Source organism: Chelonia mydas, chromosome 28, assembly GCF_015237465.2.
Source record: "Chelonia mydas isolate rCheMyd1 chromosome 28, rCheMyd1.pri.v2, whole genome shotgun sequence".
Classification (NCBI taxonomy): domain Eukaryota; kingdom Metazoa; phylum Chordata; order Testudines; family Cheloniidae; genus Chelonia; species Chelonia mydas.
The window spans coordinates 3435354-3448617 of NC_051268.2; the positions used below are offsets into that span (position 1 = coordinate 3435354).

Below are 13264 nucleotides of genomic sequence, written 5' to 3' on the forward strand. Positions count from 1 at the left end.
AGGTTCAGTCCTGATGGGGACGGGTTTGTGTGTGTGCTGTAATAAAGTCATAGAATGACTGATGATGTTCCCAGCATGAGTGTCTGGAACATCTTATTTGCAGGGAAGGAGCTAGGTGGAATCAAGATGTGGAATGAACTAAAGTCCCTTCTGGACTCTCACCAGTTCTCCCTCTCACCCTGACAGGCTGCAGAATAACACCCCCTTTTAGCTCCAGATTACCCCATCCTCCAAGGAGATGGGGAAGGGAAATGGCTGCAGAAGAGCAGGCTCAGGTAGGGATCCCAAGGTTGCTGGTGGGTTCCCGCTGGAGAGAGAGGGGGCAGAAAACACACAGGAGGTGGGAACTTCTGGGGAGTTCAATCTGGAGGTGGGAGGGCGCAGAAAATATACAGGGTCATAGGCACCAACGGCCAAACAGCTGGGAAGGGCTTGGTGGAGGGTGGAGAGTGGCAGGTGGGTGGGAAGAGGAAAAGGAAGTTAGCACCTGTGCACAGGGTGGAGAAAGGGAGGGGAACAGTTGGTGACAAACCTGCTGGAACTTGTTTTTACTTGGGGACTAGATTATAGGAACAGACCGTGGGGGTTATGGCGGAAATTCCTTCTCCGTGGAACAGGAAATAGACGCCCTGGACTGGGCTGGGATAACTTCCCAAACTGCCATGCTGGAGCACGAACATACAAAGTGGAGGCTGCCCTGAGATATGAAGGAGTCACTGACCAGAGGGGCTTAGGGGAGATACCCCATCCCTTCCCCCCTGGCTGCTGGCAATGGGGAGGAGGTTGGGATTCTTACCAGGGGGCCTGGAGCTTTGTAGGGGTCCATCTCCTGCATCATCCTTTGGCTAGCTGTGTGATGAGTGTGAAGACCCTGCCAGCCTCTGTCTGCTAGGAGGGAATTGGGACTCTTTTTCTCCCCTCACCCTGATGCCTCTTGGATGCTCTGAGCAGGGTGGGACTCTGTGCCTCCTTAGACTTCCAATTAATTGGCCCTGGGGTGTCATGAATAGTGGGGTTGTGAGTGGGGCAGCAGGTCCTGAGTGTGGGACTCTTGCTCTTTCAGGGGCTGGTGACCTTCGAGGAGGTGGCTGTGTATTTCACCAGGGAAGAGTGGGCTCTGCTGGACCCCGCTCAGAGAGCCCTCTGCAGAGACGTCATGCAGGAGAACTATGAGAATGTGACCTCGCTGGGTAAGGATTCCTGTCCCCTTGGTTCCTGGAAGGGGAAATTAAGAGTTAAGGTTTATTTTACCCCCACAATGCCATCTCTACTGTGCCCTGTTTCAGCATCACCCCAACATGCCACTGACACATACAATACCACTCTACCCTCCCCTGCAGTATCGCACAGTGTCAAATATCTCAGAATTGCCAAATGTTAACCTCACCGGGCCCTGCGGACCACGAGCATGTATGCCACCAAACTACGGACAGACCCGTAGCAAGAACACACTCTGTGCCCCTTTACTAATACAGCCTACAACACTGAGCCCTGAAAGGAGGCCTGCTCGGTCCACATGCACCTCTCTTCCTACGACAGTCACAGCTCTGCCATGCTCTCGCAACCAATCCCTCCCCCGTCCAATTACGGCTACAGCTGGCACAGTGCACGCAGCTGGAGGGCACGCAGAGAAACGCTGGGATCCCAACCTGTGGAACAAAACACAAACAACAGCATCTTCCCTTAGTTCTTCCTCATATCGATTGTACATTCATCCATTTTATGGCCAGGAGGCAGTATTAGCCCACCTTGTCTGACTGCTGTAATCAGCTGAATAGCTTGTGTACGACTAACTCATCCTCTAGAGCAGCAGTTCTTAAATTTTAGCAACCCAAGGACCCCCATTTTGATTTAAAATTTTTCACGGACCCCCAAGCCACCTGCTCAACCCCAGGCCCCGCCCCCACTCCACCTCTTCCCCCAAGGGCCTGCCCCACCTCTTCCCATCCCCACGCCACCCCTCCTCTTCCCCACCTCTTTCTGCCCCTTCCCCCGAGTGCACCCCATCCCCACTCCTCCCCCTCCCTCCCAACACCTCCTGCATGCCGCTGAGCAGCTGTTCTGCTGCATGCAGGAGGCCCTGGGAGGGAGAGGGAGGAGTTGATCAGTGGGACTGGCAGCCCCAGATATGACTCGTGGACCTCCTGGAGTACTAGTCCAGTCCTGCTCTAGAAAGTTGTGACCCGAGGTGCCTAGGGTAGCCCACGCTGCAAATGCCAAGGTCAGTGCAGGCTGCAAAAGGAAGAGCAGATTCTCCCAGAACTGGTGGTTAACACTGTGGTTCGATTCACCAACCAGCCACAAACTGTGCTCCTGTCAAGAAGCTGAAAAAAATAAATGACACAGCCCCCTTACTGCATTCCAGGCTCTGGCTCCCAGTCAGCAAATAGATCCGGTAAAGTGAGAAGTTACTTAAAACTCTACTCACTATACAAAATGTTCTTCTGATCCCCAAAGCACCAGCCACATTACCAGATTGCAGTGATCCCTCGCTCTCCAGTGGGGAGGGAGGCCACGCTGCCTCATCATATTGGATGGTAACCCTCGGGCTTGGGTCACACCAGTCAGCCTGAGCCGTAAGTAGTCTATAGTTCTGGGCCCGTCTGACAGAGGCAACCAAGCAACAATAGTCTGGTGTTCTTGTCCCCACCCTCAGGCAGGGCAGAGCACTGGGTAGCCCCTTGCAGCCCCTCAGCTGGGGCTGGCAGTATTTAACAGTCTGGAGCTCTAGCCCTTTGAGTGGGGCTGAGCAGGGAGTAGACTGTAACCTAAGCCTCCTGGCCAGGCAGCCAGCTAACACACACAATCTGGAGCTTTCACCCTTTGGGTGGGCAGAGCAGGGAGCAGGCTGCAGCTAAGCCTCCTGGCTAAGCCAGCCAGCAAACTCTCAGTTCGGAGTTCAGGTAGGGGTGAGCACCCACACCGTCTAGGGGTTCTGGCAGGGGTGAGCACCCACACAGTGTTGGGGCTTTGGAAGGAGTGGGAGCATCCTAGCTTGGCGGAGGGTAGATTCACACAGGCCTTCTGGCCTATGGTGGGGCATCAGCCACCCCAGGAGTGAGGTGGCAGGGTAGGGGAACGGAGGCCTGCCCGATTCTACTGCGTCCAAGCCCAGGGCCCTGACTGAGGTGGAGTAGTCTGCCACTGGGTCAGTGGGGATCCAGCTGCAACATGCTGACCCTAGAAGCAGTCAGCCACTTAGTCGGACAGTTGTTGGCTGCCCCTGGGCTACTTCCTACCTCCCTGGGGTTTGGTATCTCTGAGATCCACAGGTCCTCTGGGTACACAGTGGATGGTAGTCCCATTACCTCCCCTTCTGGGTCCATCTCCTCCAAGGGCAGGGTGCTACAGAGCACAGTTTCAGCTCCTGGGTGCCACAGAAGCGTGGAGAAGTCCATCTCCTTCCCTGGCTCCCACTCAGCTGAGCCCTCCCTTTATACATCCTGTCCAGCCCTGGTACTTCCGGTGAGAGGGGCCGGGGCGGGTTTGCCTCTGCCCACCAGGGGGAGTGTAGTGATCCCTTTCTCTCCAGTCCAGAGGGAGGCCACCCTACCTCACTACACAGATCAATACTAGTTTGGATCTTACCCAAAATACCACGCTGCCAGCCAAGCCCTATAATGGGGTTGGCACCCGCCTCTTGCGAGAGCCCCCTTGTCAGCGGGTGTGAGCCTGCTGTTTTTGTTTGGAATAGGGGTGGCACCCACTTCTCGCAAGAGCCCCTCTGCCCCCAGGCCGATGGTGGGTCTTCAGTGACTCAGCCCTCCGGCTGAGTCACCCACACTATCTCTAGGTGGAACAAACAAACAAACCCCTTCCAGGGAATAGAGTCTCTACCTTCTTTCTCATGGCCCTAGTATGAGGCCATACAACCAAGGCTTCCTTTCCAGACACACTGTCTTCTATAACAATCCAACAGGGGCACATCACGGTACCCTCAGCTGGTGTGTCCTTTTCAGCAGCCGTCCTTGGGCTCAGTCTCTAATCAGACCAATAGGGCCCATCACAGTACCCTCGCATGGTCTGGCTAGGCTCTGGTCTCAGTCCTTACTCTATCTCCTCAGCCAGCCAGGAGCAGTTTCTTAGCTCCCCTGGTCTTTGGCAGCCCTCCCTGGGGTTGGTCCAGAGCACACTGAGCTGTCCATGGTCCTGCTGGTCTTCCAGCCAGCCAGGAACCCAGTCATAGGATCATAGAAGATTAGGGTTGGAAGAGACCTCAGGAGATCATCTAGTCCAATCCCCTGCTCAAAGCAGGACCAACCCCAACCCTCTGCTGAATAGAGGGGAATAATCACTTCCCTCAATCTGCTGGCAATACTCCTACAAATGACAGGTTTCAGAGTGGTAGCTATGTTAGACTGTATCAGCAAAAAGAACGAGGAGTACTTGTGGCACCTTAGAGACTAACAAATTTATTTTGGCATAAGCTTTCATGGGCTAAATCCCACTTCATCAGATGCATGGAGTGGAACATACAGTAGGAAGATATAGATATACAGAGAACATGAAAAGATGGTGGTTGCCTTACCAACTCTAACAAGAGTAATTGATTTGTCTTAATTTCATTTGGCAATAATAACCCTGATCTAGTGCTACGTGAGTTGATATACGTAGCAAATTGCTGTTAGACTCAGTTCTAAGATCACAACACCACCCTATTTGAATTGAGGTAATCGATGCTGTCGTTCCCATCATTGTTCCATTCCAAAGTCGCTTCAGCTTCAAGAGAGCAAACTCACTCTTCAGAGATTTTGACATAGCTGTCTGATCTGTTGAACTGATAGCTGAGAATTATGGCTGCTTTGTCAATGCTGTCTGCTAGGGTAAAGTTACCTCATGAATGTTGGATAGAGTATACCCGTGGCCTGGCATGCTATGGTCAGCCATGCTGTATGAGGCATAGAGGCAAAAATTCCAAGAAGGCCCCTTTTGGGATCACACAGTAGCTGCTGGTCAACATCTACTGTTGGAAACTGCTCAAAAATGCCTAAATTTTGGCAGAACTTGATAGAATCCTTAGATGTGATTAAGGTTAAGGTTTTGACATGGATATTTTTAGCGAAAGTCACAGACAGGTCACAGGCAATAAACAAAAATTCATGTGAACTGTGACCTCTCCGTGACTTTTACTAAAAATAATGATCAGTGTCTGGCCGTGTGTGTTCCCAGTAGACATGGGGATAGATAAATCCCTCATTAAGCAGAGTATCCTACAAATTTGAGGACCTAGGTAGGTGGCCCCAGGCTATTACTGCTTTAAAATAGTCTGGAGTTAAAATAATAGAACATTTTATTGTGACAAATTTCCTATGAACTCACCTGATCTCACTTGTTTTCTTTTCTCTGAGCAGAGTTTCCTGTTTTCAAAGTTGATGTGATCTCCCAGCTGGAACAAGACGAAAAGCCAGGGGTGCCAGAAGTCCAGGGCTCAGATGAAAGAGAGATCTGGAGGGATGCCTGCCCAGGTGAGGAATCATTAAATCAGCTCAAAAGATGAGGATGCCTGAAGGAAACAGCTGGGATTCCCTCCAAAGACCCTTGTTAGCTCTCTGAGTTCAGGATTGTTCCCAACAGGAGTCATATCCTCATGCCCGATATCGCTCATGGCTTCCTTCCCATAACAACAGACCCCTGGTCGTAGTTTCCGACTTGACCTCCCACCCCAGATGAGGTGTAGAAACAGATTTTATGCACGCTTCTCTCCTGGGCAGGGAAGAATTTGGTGGGATTCTGATCCTGAATTTTTTCTGACTCTGTAGCATTTATTTTGGTTTGCTCTCCCCTTTTCCATCCCTGTTTCTGAGGTTTCTCCCTCTATCCCAGCAGGTGCTGGGATGTTGAATGAGAACGAGGAGCAGAATCCTCAGCAGCAAGATGCTGAGCAAGTGGAACCACATGCAGGATTATCACAAAGATCCGAAGGGAATGTGTCCAGGCGTCATGTGGAGGGAAAAGCCTGTGAGAGCGAGCCCAGGCCAGAGAGCGAGCAGGGAAACAAGACAGGGGAGAAAATGAGTAAATCCATTAATTATCAGGAAACTCAGAAGGAAACCACAGCCCAGAAGAGAATCCGCGCAGGAGAGCGAAACAACACGTGCACTGAGTGTGGGAAAAATTTCAGTAGCCGCTCGCACTTCATAGAACATCAGAGAATCCACACAGGGGAGAGACCCTACACGTGTTGTGAGTGCGGGAAAAGCTTCACTCGGAGCTCAACCCTCGTTCGGCATGAGAGGGTCCACACAGGAGAGAGACCCTATGAATGTTGTGACTGCGGGAAAACCTTCAGTCAGAGCTCATCCCTTATTGCACATCAGAGGACGCATACGGGAGAGAGACCCTATGAATGCCGTGAGTGCAGGAAAAGCTTTGCTCGGATCTCAACCCTTGTTACGCATCAGAGCACTCACACAGGAGAGAGACCCTATGAATGCTGTGAGTGTGGGAAAACCTTCAGTCAGAGCTCATCCCTTATTGCGCATCAGAGGATCCACACAGGAGAGAGGCCCTACGAGTGCCGTGAGTGCGAGAGAAGCTTCAGTAGCCGCTCAGGGCTTTTCGACCACAAGAGAATCCACATGGGGGAGAGACCCTATGAATGCTGGGAGTGCAGGAAAACCTTCACTCGGCGCTCACACCTTATCACACATCAGAGAATCCACACAGGCGAGCGCCCCTATGAATGCTGTGAGTGCGGGAAAAACTTCTCTCAGGTCTCAGCCCTTATTAGACATCAAAGAATCCACACAGGAGAGAGACCCTATGGATGCTGTGAGTGTGGGAAAAACTTCTCTCAGAGCTCAGCCCTTACTGCACATCAGAGAATCCACACAGGAGAGATCCCCTAGAGATGCTCCTTGTGGGAAAAGCTTCCGTCAGAGCTCAGCCTTTATTTATCATCAGAGAATACACAAGGGAGATAAACACCATAAAAACCTTATCTAGAGCTGATCAAACAAAATTCCTTAATACTTTTTCTAATTCCCACATAGTGGCCTTTCAGGCTGTTTGAATCATTTACATCGCCATGGTCTCTCCAATCTACCTAGTGAGCTGCCTGCTTGGGCCTCTTTTTGCCTCTTGAGCTCCCTTCATTTCCTACAAATCCATGACTTTATGTGGAAGTTATGTCCAAGCACAAGATGGTTTGGGGAGAAAATTATTAAAGCGATTCCTCTAATAACACAATGATGGCTTCCTAGCGATACTCTCAATTGCTCACTTAATGCTGCAGCAAAGGATCTGCCATTTAAACAGAATGCCAGATGAATTCATCTTTATTGCTTTCAGTTAGACTCTGCATTGAACTTTCTTGGAAAAATGTGACCCGCTTTCTCCTGTGAAATTGAGTATATAAAAATATGGACTGTTCTTTTAGTGGAAAACTTTGATATCAACTACATAAGCAAGAGACGTGCCAAAAAAGAGGATAGCTATTTAGCAATTTTGTCATATATTCTCTTGGACTCAGAGGAGGAGGTGTCCCTAGCCAGCAAGCCACAATCTTTAGCCAGGGTCTTGAAATGTTACCCTGGTCCTGAATAAGTAACGTACAATGTAGTATGTTAGCATTTTATTGTAACTTTGTCAGAATAAAAAGTTTTAAAAAATGAATAAAAGAGATATTGAGTCATGTATCTTCCAGTATACAACATGGGTCAGAACCATTGTGGATCTGATTGGAGATCAGCCGATACAGTTGTGATGTTGCCCACTCATGCCCAGCTGAGGTTGTCAGTCTGGTTTGAAGGGTTTTAATGGACATGAAAAGCTGTCAGCAACTGTGTTGTTCATCGAGTAAATGTAGAGTAAATGAGGTAATGAGTAAATGAGGTTCATAGAGTAAATGAGGTTTTTAAGGCCCGTCTTGACAAAACCCTGATTTGGGATGATTTAGTTGGGGTTGGTCCTGCTTTGAGCAGGGGGTTAGACTGGATGACTTCCTGAGGTCTCTTCCAATACTAATTTTCCATGATTCTATGTGTTAATGGGCCATGCTTTAAACCAATCAAACCTTGGAAGGGGACATTGAAAATGCATAAGAATTTTTTCTATGTCTGAAGGACAGAGTTCTAGGCTTTACTTTGGAATTCATTAACCATTAGCCATGCACCCTTTCACGTACAAACACGGCCCACTGCTGAGATCTCCCAGGGATTTTAAATTTAACACCCAAGGACTTGATGACCTCTTTTTATTTCCAAAATTTCAGCTCAGCACCCTTGTCTCCCATGTCCTCTGGTGACCTCAAATGCTGGCCACAATGCAAGCCTATGTGGTCTCTTGCAGTGTGTGTGCTTGCTGCAAGGCACAGCCCAATAACTCCATTGGACTCCTGCAACCACTTAAGACTCCACTGGGCCCCTGGACAGCCGTCACCTTCAATTTTGTGGTAGAATTATCCAATGGGTTCATGGCCATTCTGACAGTAGTGAACCACCGCATAAAGATGGGATAGTTCATCCCATGCACTGGCTTACCATACTCCTAGGAAATTGCCTCGCTCTGGGTGGAATAAGTTGTCCACCTACATGACCTCCCAGAACACATCATCTCCAACCAAGGTGTGCAATTTATCCCACTTTTGGTGAGAAGCGGTCTGGATTTTGGATATCTAATTCTGCCTCTCCTCTGCCTACCACGCTTAGATGAATAGTCAGGTAGAGAGAACCAACAAGATCCTGGAGCAGTATGTTAGATGCTACATAAACTTCCACCAGCACAACTAGTCCTTGCTGCAACCTCAGGGAGAGCTTGTGGACAGTAATGTAGAACACGTTCTACGTGGCAAAGCCCTTTTATTTCAAACAATGAGTTCCACCCTTGGTTCTACCTGGAATTCCCTGCGACTTCCCAAAATGCAGCAGCCCTGGACTGGATACAACACAAACATCAAACCTAAGATGACATAAAAGTTCACCTGGAGGACACCAAGAAGATCTACAAACAATATGCAGCCCACTGAAGAGAAGAGGGCTCTGCCATTATGGTAGGCCAGAAGGAATGTCTCCCCATGAAAAACCTACACAGGAACAGGCCAACTCATAAAGTGGACTACCAGTTCTCTGGGCCCTACCAAGTAAGCTGGCAAATTCACCCAGTCTCCTTTGAATTCAACTTACCCCATTTCCTCTGCATAATCCTAGTTTTCCATTAAAAACTCCTGAAACCCCACATTAAGGACCCATTACTTCATCATTCGCAATCCCCCTCCCCACCGCATGTGTTCAAGACCATGATGCATACATTTTTCATGAGCCGCTTGATACCAGAATCAGAATTGGAGATACAGGAAAGTGTGACGGCTGCATTTGAGTTGAGTCCTGCAGCTGGACTGGCTGGCATAAGGTATGCAGCCCTATTGGTTGACCTCTAGGCCCAACTGTGGGTTCCCACCTGCAGTTTTATACTTTGAGCTAAAGTGCTTTAGTGGGGCCATCAGAGAGGGAGACTTACTGCACAGACCAATTTGGCAGGGGTAAAAAGCAGGAATGCAAGACTACACATATTGATGACTTGGGGCTGCTAGAGTTTAGTGGGGGAAAACTTCACTTGTGTGTAGGGCCACAAAAAGGCCTCAGGGTGCTGGAGGGAAAAGGGAGGACAACGTGTGGGCTAGGGCTCTGGCAAGAAAGATGCAGGCTTCCTGTGGGTTTTCCTGCACTTTTGCATACCTAGCTTCTATTCCACAACAATTTGTTTCACTTCTTTGTAAATCTGGGCAGCTCAATTGGTTGAACCCAAAACATTAATCCAAAGGTCTGAGATTCAAGCTCTGGGCTTTTTTTCAATGTGCTTTGTGCACAAGAAGCTAAAGAAAATGCCTCAGGGCACTGGAAGGAGGAGCAACTGGTCCTAGGGCTGCAAAAAGAGCGAGAGTAGCAGGTTTCCTTTCTTGTTTCCTGCTCTCTTTTCCTTGACTAGTTTCTCTTCTGCAACAGTTTACTCCACTTCCAGGTTAGCCTGGCTAGCTCAGTGGGTAAAACACTAGGCTTTTAATCTAAGAATCCAGACTTAAAATCCATCATCAGGCAATAATGAGCCTTTCCTGTTATAGCACCTCCCAAAAACTTCAAAAAGCACCTCTTCAACACCTTCCTTGACGTTCCTTTTTCCTTTTCAGGACTTGACCTTTCCTAGGAAGGGCCTTTTAGTGCCTGGGTCTGAAGGTGGGTTGGGCCTGGTGGGCTTTGAAGCCTTTTATGGTGCTACATTTTTGTTTTTCAATTTCCAGCAGGTGGCTGAGCTGGAGGGCAGGGCAGGCCAGAGGGGAGTGGTGGGGCAACCACAAAGAACGCAACTGACTCTTCTGATCTGTCCATATTTTTTTCAAGCCCACTGGGTGCAGCACCAGGTCTGAGGTGGCTGATGGTGGCAGAAGGGAGAGGAGATTAGGAGGGCACCCCGCTTTCTCTCTTGTGTTCATCCACTCCCACCTTATGTCCTATGGGTTTTTCAGTGGAAAAGTGCTTGCAGGATGGTTTCAGCCACAACAGTGGCCGCCCTCACAGCATTGGCGGCCAGAGCAGCAAGGCCTGCCTTCGGCTTGATCCATACGGAGGTCAATGTATGTCTGGGTGATACAGGCCAATATTAGGGATCTTCCTCTGAAGGTGAGCAACTGTCCCCAGAACTAACTGACAGGAGCTTTAAAGTATTTGCAAATGGCATGGGTGCCCTTTAAGTACCGAGATGTACAGTGGCGCCTCTTTCATGGGAAACTCTCATTCCATGCAAATGTGCAAGTCTGGCATGTGCAGAGCAAAGGCTGCCCAGGGGCGCTGTGTCAGGCCCTGGCACCGCTTGAGACTATGGACCATGTTCTGGTGGCCTGGTTTTCTTCTCGGCAGGTGTGGGGACTTCGGACTCCATGATGGCGGTTGCCAGACTTGGTTTGACAGGATTATTTACAACTAGCCTTAGGCCATTCCTGGACAAATGAGGGCAAGCCACAGGGCACCAGCAGAACCAGCTGCAGTTGCAGCAAGGGTGCCCTCGGCAGGGGCCACCGTATAGTGGATGAGTGTCATGGGATACACTGCACCTAATCAATGCCACAGCATTGTATCATCTTTGGCAGATCCACAGTCAGGAGCATCTTCAGCGATGAAGGCAGTTTCCCGCAGCAGTGGCTAACCGGGTTTCTGTCGCTGTTAAACGGCTGGCTGAGGTGGAAAAACACAGTGAGTCACCAGCAGAGCTGGGCGTGGGCTGGGCTCGCCTCTGGGACCTGGATGGGCCTTGATTCCATCCTGCTGGTCTCTGAGGGCAGGGAAAGGATTTTACTGCGGCAAGTGGGAGCAGTTGTGTTTCGTGTTCAGGATTTGGTGTGGGTTTCTCCAGGTTTCTCGTAAGCACACAGGGACCTTAGCAGGTGCTCTCAAGGGAGGACTGGCCCAGATACCATAAAGTGATGGGGATTGCATTTTCCTTTTTTTTTTTTATTTCCAATGACATTTCTGTCTGTGATTTCTTTTTGCTTTGTATAACTGTGTTTTCTCCTGGATCCAATATTTAACAAAAAAAAGAAGGTCTCTGGGCACCAGATGGAGGAGCAGGCTGGGACTAGGGCTGCTAAGAGAGTGAGACTAGCAGGTTTTCAGTATTGTTTCCTGCCCTCTTTTTCTTGACTGGTTTCTCTTCAGTACCAAACTTGCCCCTTTCCCATGTGAACTTGGCTAGCTCAGTTGGTAGAGCATCAGACTTTTAATTTGAGAGTCCAGGGTTCAAGTCCCTGGTCAGGTGGAGGGACCTTTCCCCCTTTGGTATCCCCGAAGAACTTCAGAAGGCATCTCTTCAGGACCCTCCTTGACCATACCTTTCTCTTTTCAGGACTTGGCCTTTCCTTGGAAGGGCCATTTACTGCCTGAGACTGAAGGGGTGACTTCCTCACATGCCCACTGGCCTCGCAGTCTGGAGGAAGAAAGGCCCCTGGGTTTACAGCAAAACGCTGCATGTTGACTTGTTGAGCAAATGCAGGGCTGGCCAGAGAGGCCATAGAGACACTGAGCGAGGGAGGCAAAAAATTATCCGCACAGGGTCTTCCACACCGGAAGTCATCAGAGCTAAATGTGCTCCTTGCCAGTTCCATGGTGTAAGGGCCAGCACTCAGGACTATGAATCCTGCCCTCTGAGTTCACGTCTCAGTGGGACCTTGGAACAACTCATTTGCCACCTAACCGTGCTGGATGTTCCAAGGCTTTGTCTTGCTCTCTCAAATGGCGTGTGAGCCTGTCTTTTGCCCTCTAGCTGTTGTGTCTTGAGCGCAAGAGGGGACGTTTGATCCAGAAGGCTGGCCGTGCCTGGATTCCTGTAGGTAGGGATGCTAGTTGCATTTCCTCTGAGTCCTGAAGTCTTGAGTGAGGGAGGCAAAAAATTCTCTGCACAGGGTCTTCCACACCGGAAGTCAGAAAAACTCAAGGTGTTCCCTGCTGGTCTCATGGTGTAAGGACCAGCATTCAGGCCTTTGAGATCTGTAATCCGAGTTCAACTCTGGGTCGGATCTTGAGACAACTCATTTGCCACCTAACCCTACTAGGTGCCCCAAGGGTTTGTCTTGCTCTCTCAAATGACGTGGGAGCCTGTCTTTTGCCCACTAGCTGTTGTGGCTAACGGGGTTTCTGGGGCCATTAAGTGGCTGGCCACGGTGGAAAAACACCATGAGTCAGCAACAGAGTGAAGGCTGGAGTGGGCTTGGCTCTGTGACCTGGATGGGCCTTGATTCCATCCTGCTGGTCTCTTATTGAGGGCATGGAAAGGGTTTTACTGTGGCAAGTAGGAGCAGTTGTGTTTCGTGTTCAGGCATTGGTATGGGTTCTGCCAGGTTTCTCGTAAGCACAGAGAGACCTTAGCGGGTGCTCTCAATGCAGGATTGGCCCAGATACCATAATGTGATGGGAATTGCATTTTCCTTTTTTTTTTTTTTAATTTCCAATGACATTTCTATTTGTGATTTTGTTTTGCTTGTATAACTGTGTTTTCTCCTGGATCTGATCTTTAATTAAAAAAAGAAGAAGGTCTCAGGGCACCGGCTGGAGGAGCAGGCTGGGTCTAGGACTGCTAAGAGAGTGAGAGTAGGCAAGTTTTCTGTATTGTTTCCTGCCTTCTTTTTCTTGACTAGCTTCTCTTCTGCACCAAACTTGCCTCCTTTATTTGTGAGCCTGGCTAGCTTAGTTAGTAGTGCATCAGACTTTTAATCTGAGGGTCCAGGGTTCAAGTCCCTGGTCAGGCAGAGGGGACCCTCTCTCCCCTTGTAATATTCCCC

The 13264-nt window shown here is 49.5% G+C and overlaps 2 protein-coding genes and 2 non-coding genes across 4 annotated transcripts in view; all 4 read left to right on the forward strand.

The window, feature by feature from the left end:
- LOC102934153 (zinc finger protein 135) overlaps positions 1 to 13264 on the forward strand; it is a 190519-nt gene that overhangs the window by 90566 nt on the left and 86689 nt on the right. The window lies entirely within an intron of this gene.
- LOC102943236 (zinc finger protein 883) overlaps positions 1 to 13264 on the forward strand; it is a 2438435-nt gene that overhangs the window by 5902 nt on the left and 2419269 nt on the right. Inside the window, exon 7 of the mRNA XM_043537222.1 lies at positions 187 to 275. Coding sequence (XP_043393157.1) covers positions 187 to 275 — 89 coding nt within the window. The remainder of the gene's footprint in view (positions 1 to 186; positions 276 to 13264) is intronic.
- On the forward strand, positions 11673 to 11745 carry TRNAK-UUU. The gene has a single exon. It is a non-coding gene; the product is annotated as a tRNA-Lys (tRNA).
- TRNAK-UUU lies at positions 13159 to 13231 on the forward strand. Its single transcript has one exon. It is a non-coding gene; the product is annotated as a tRNA-Lys (tRNA).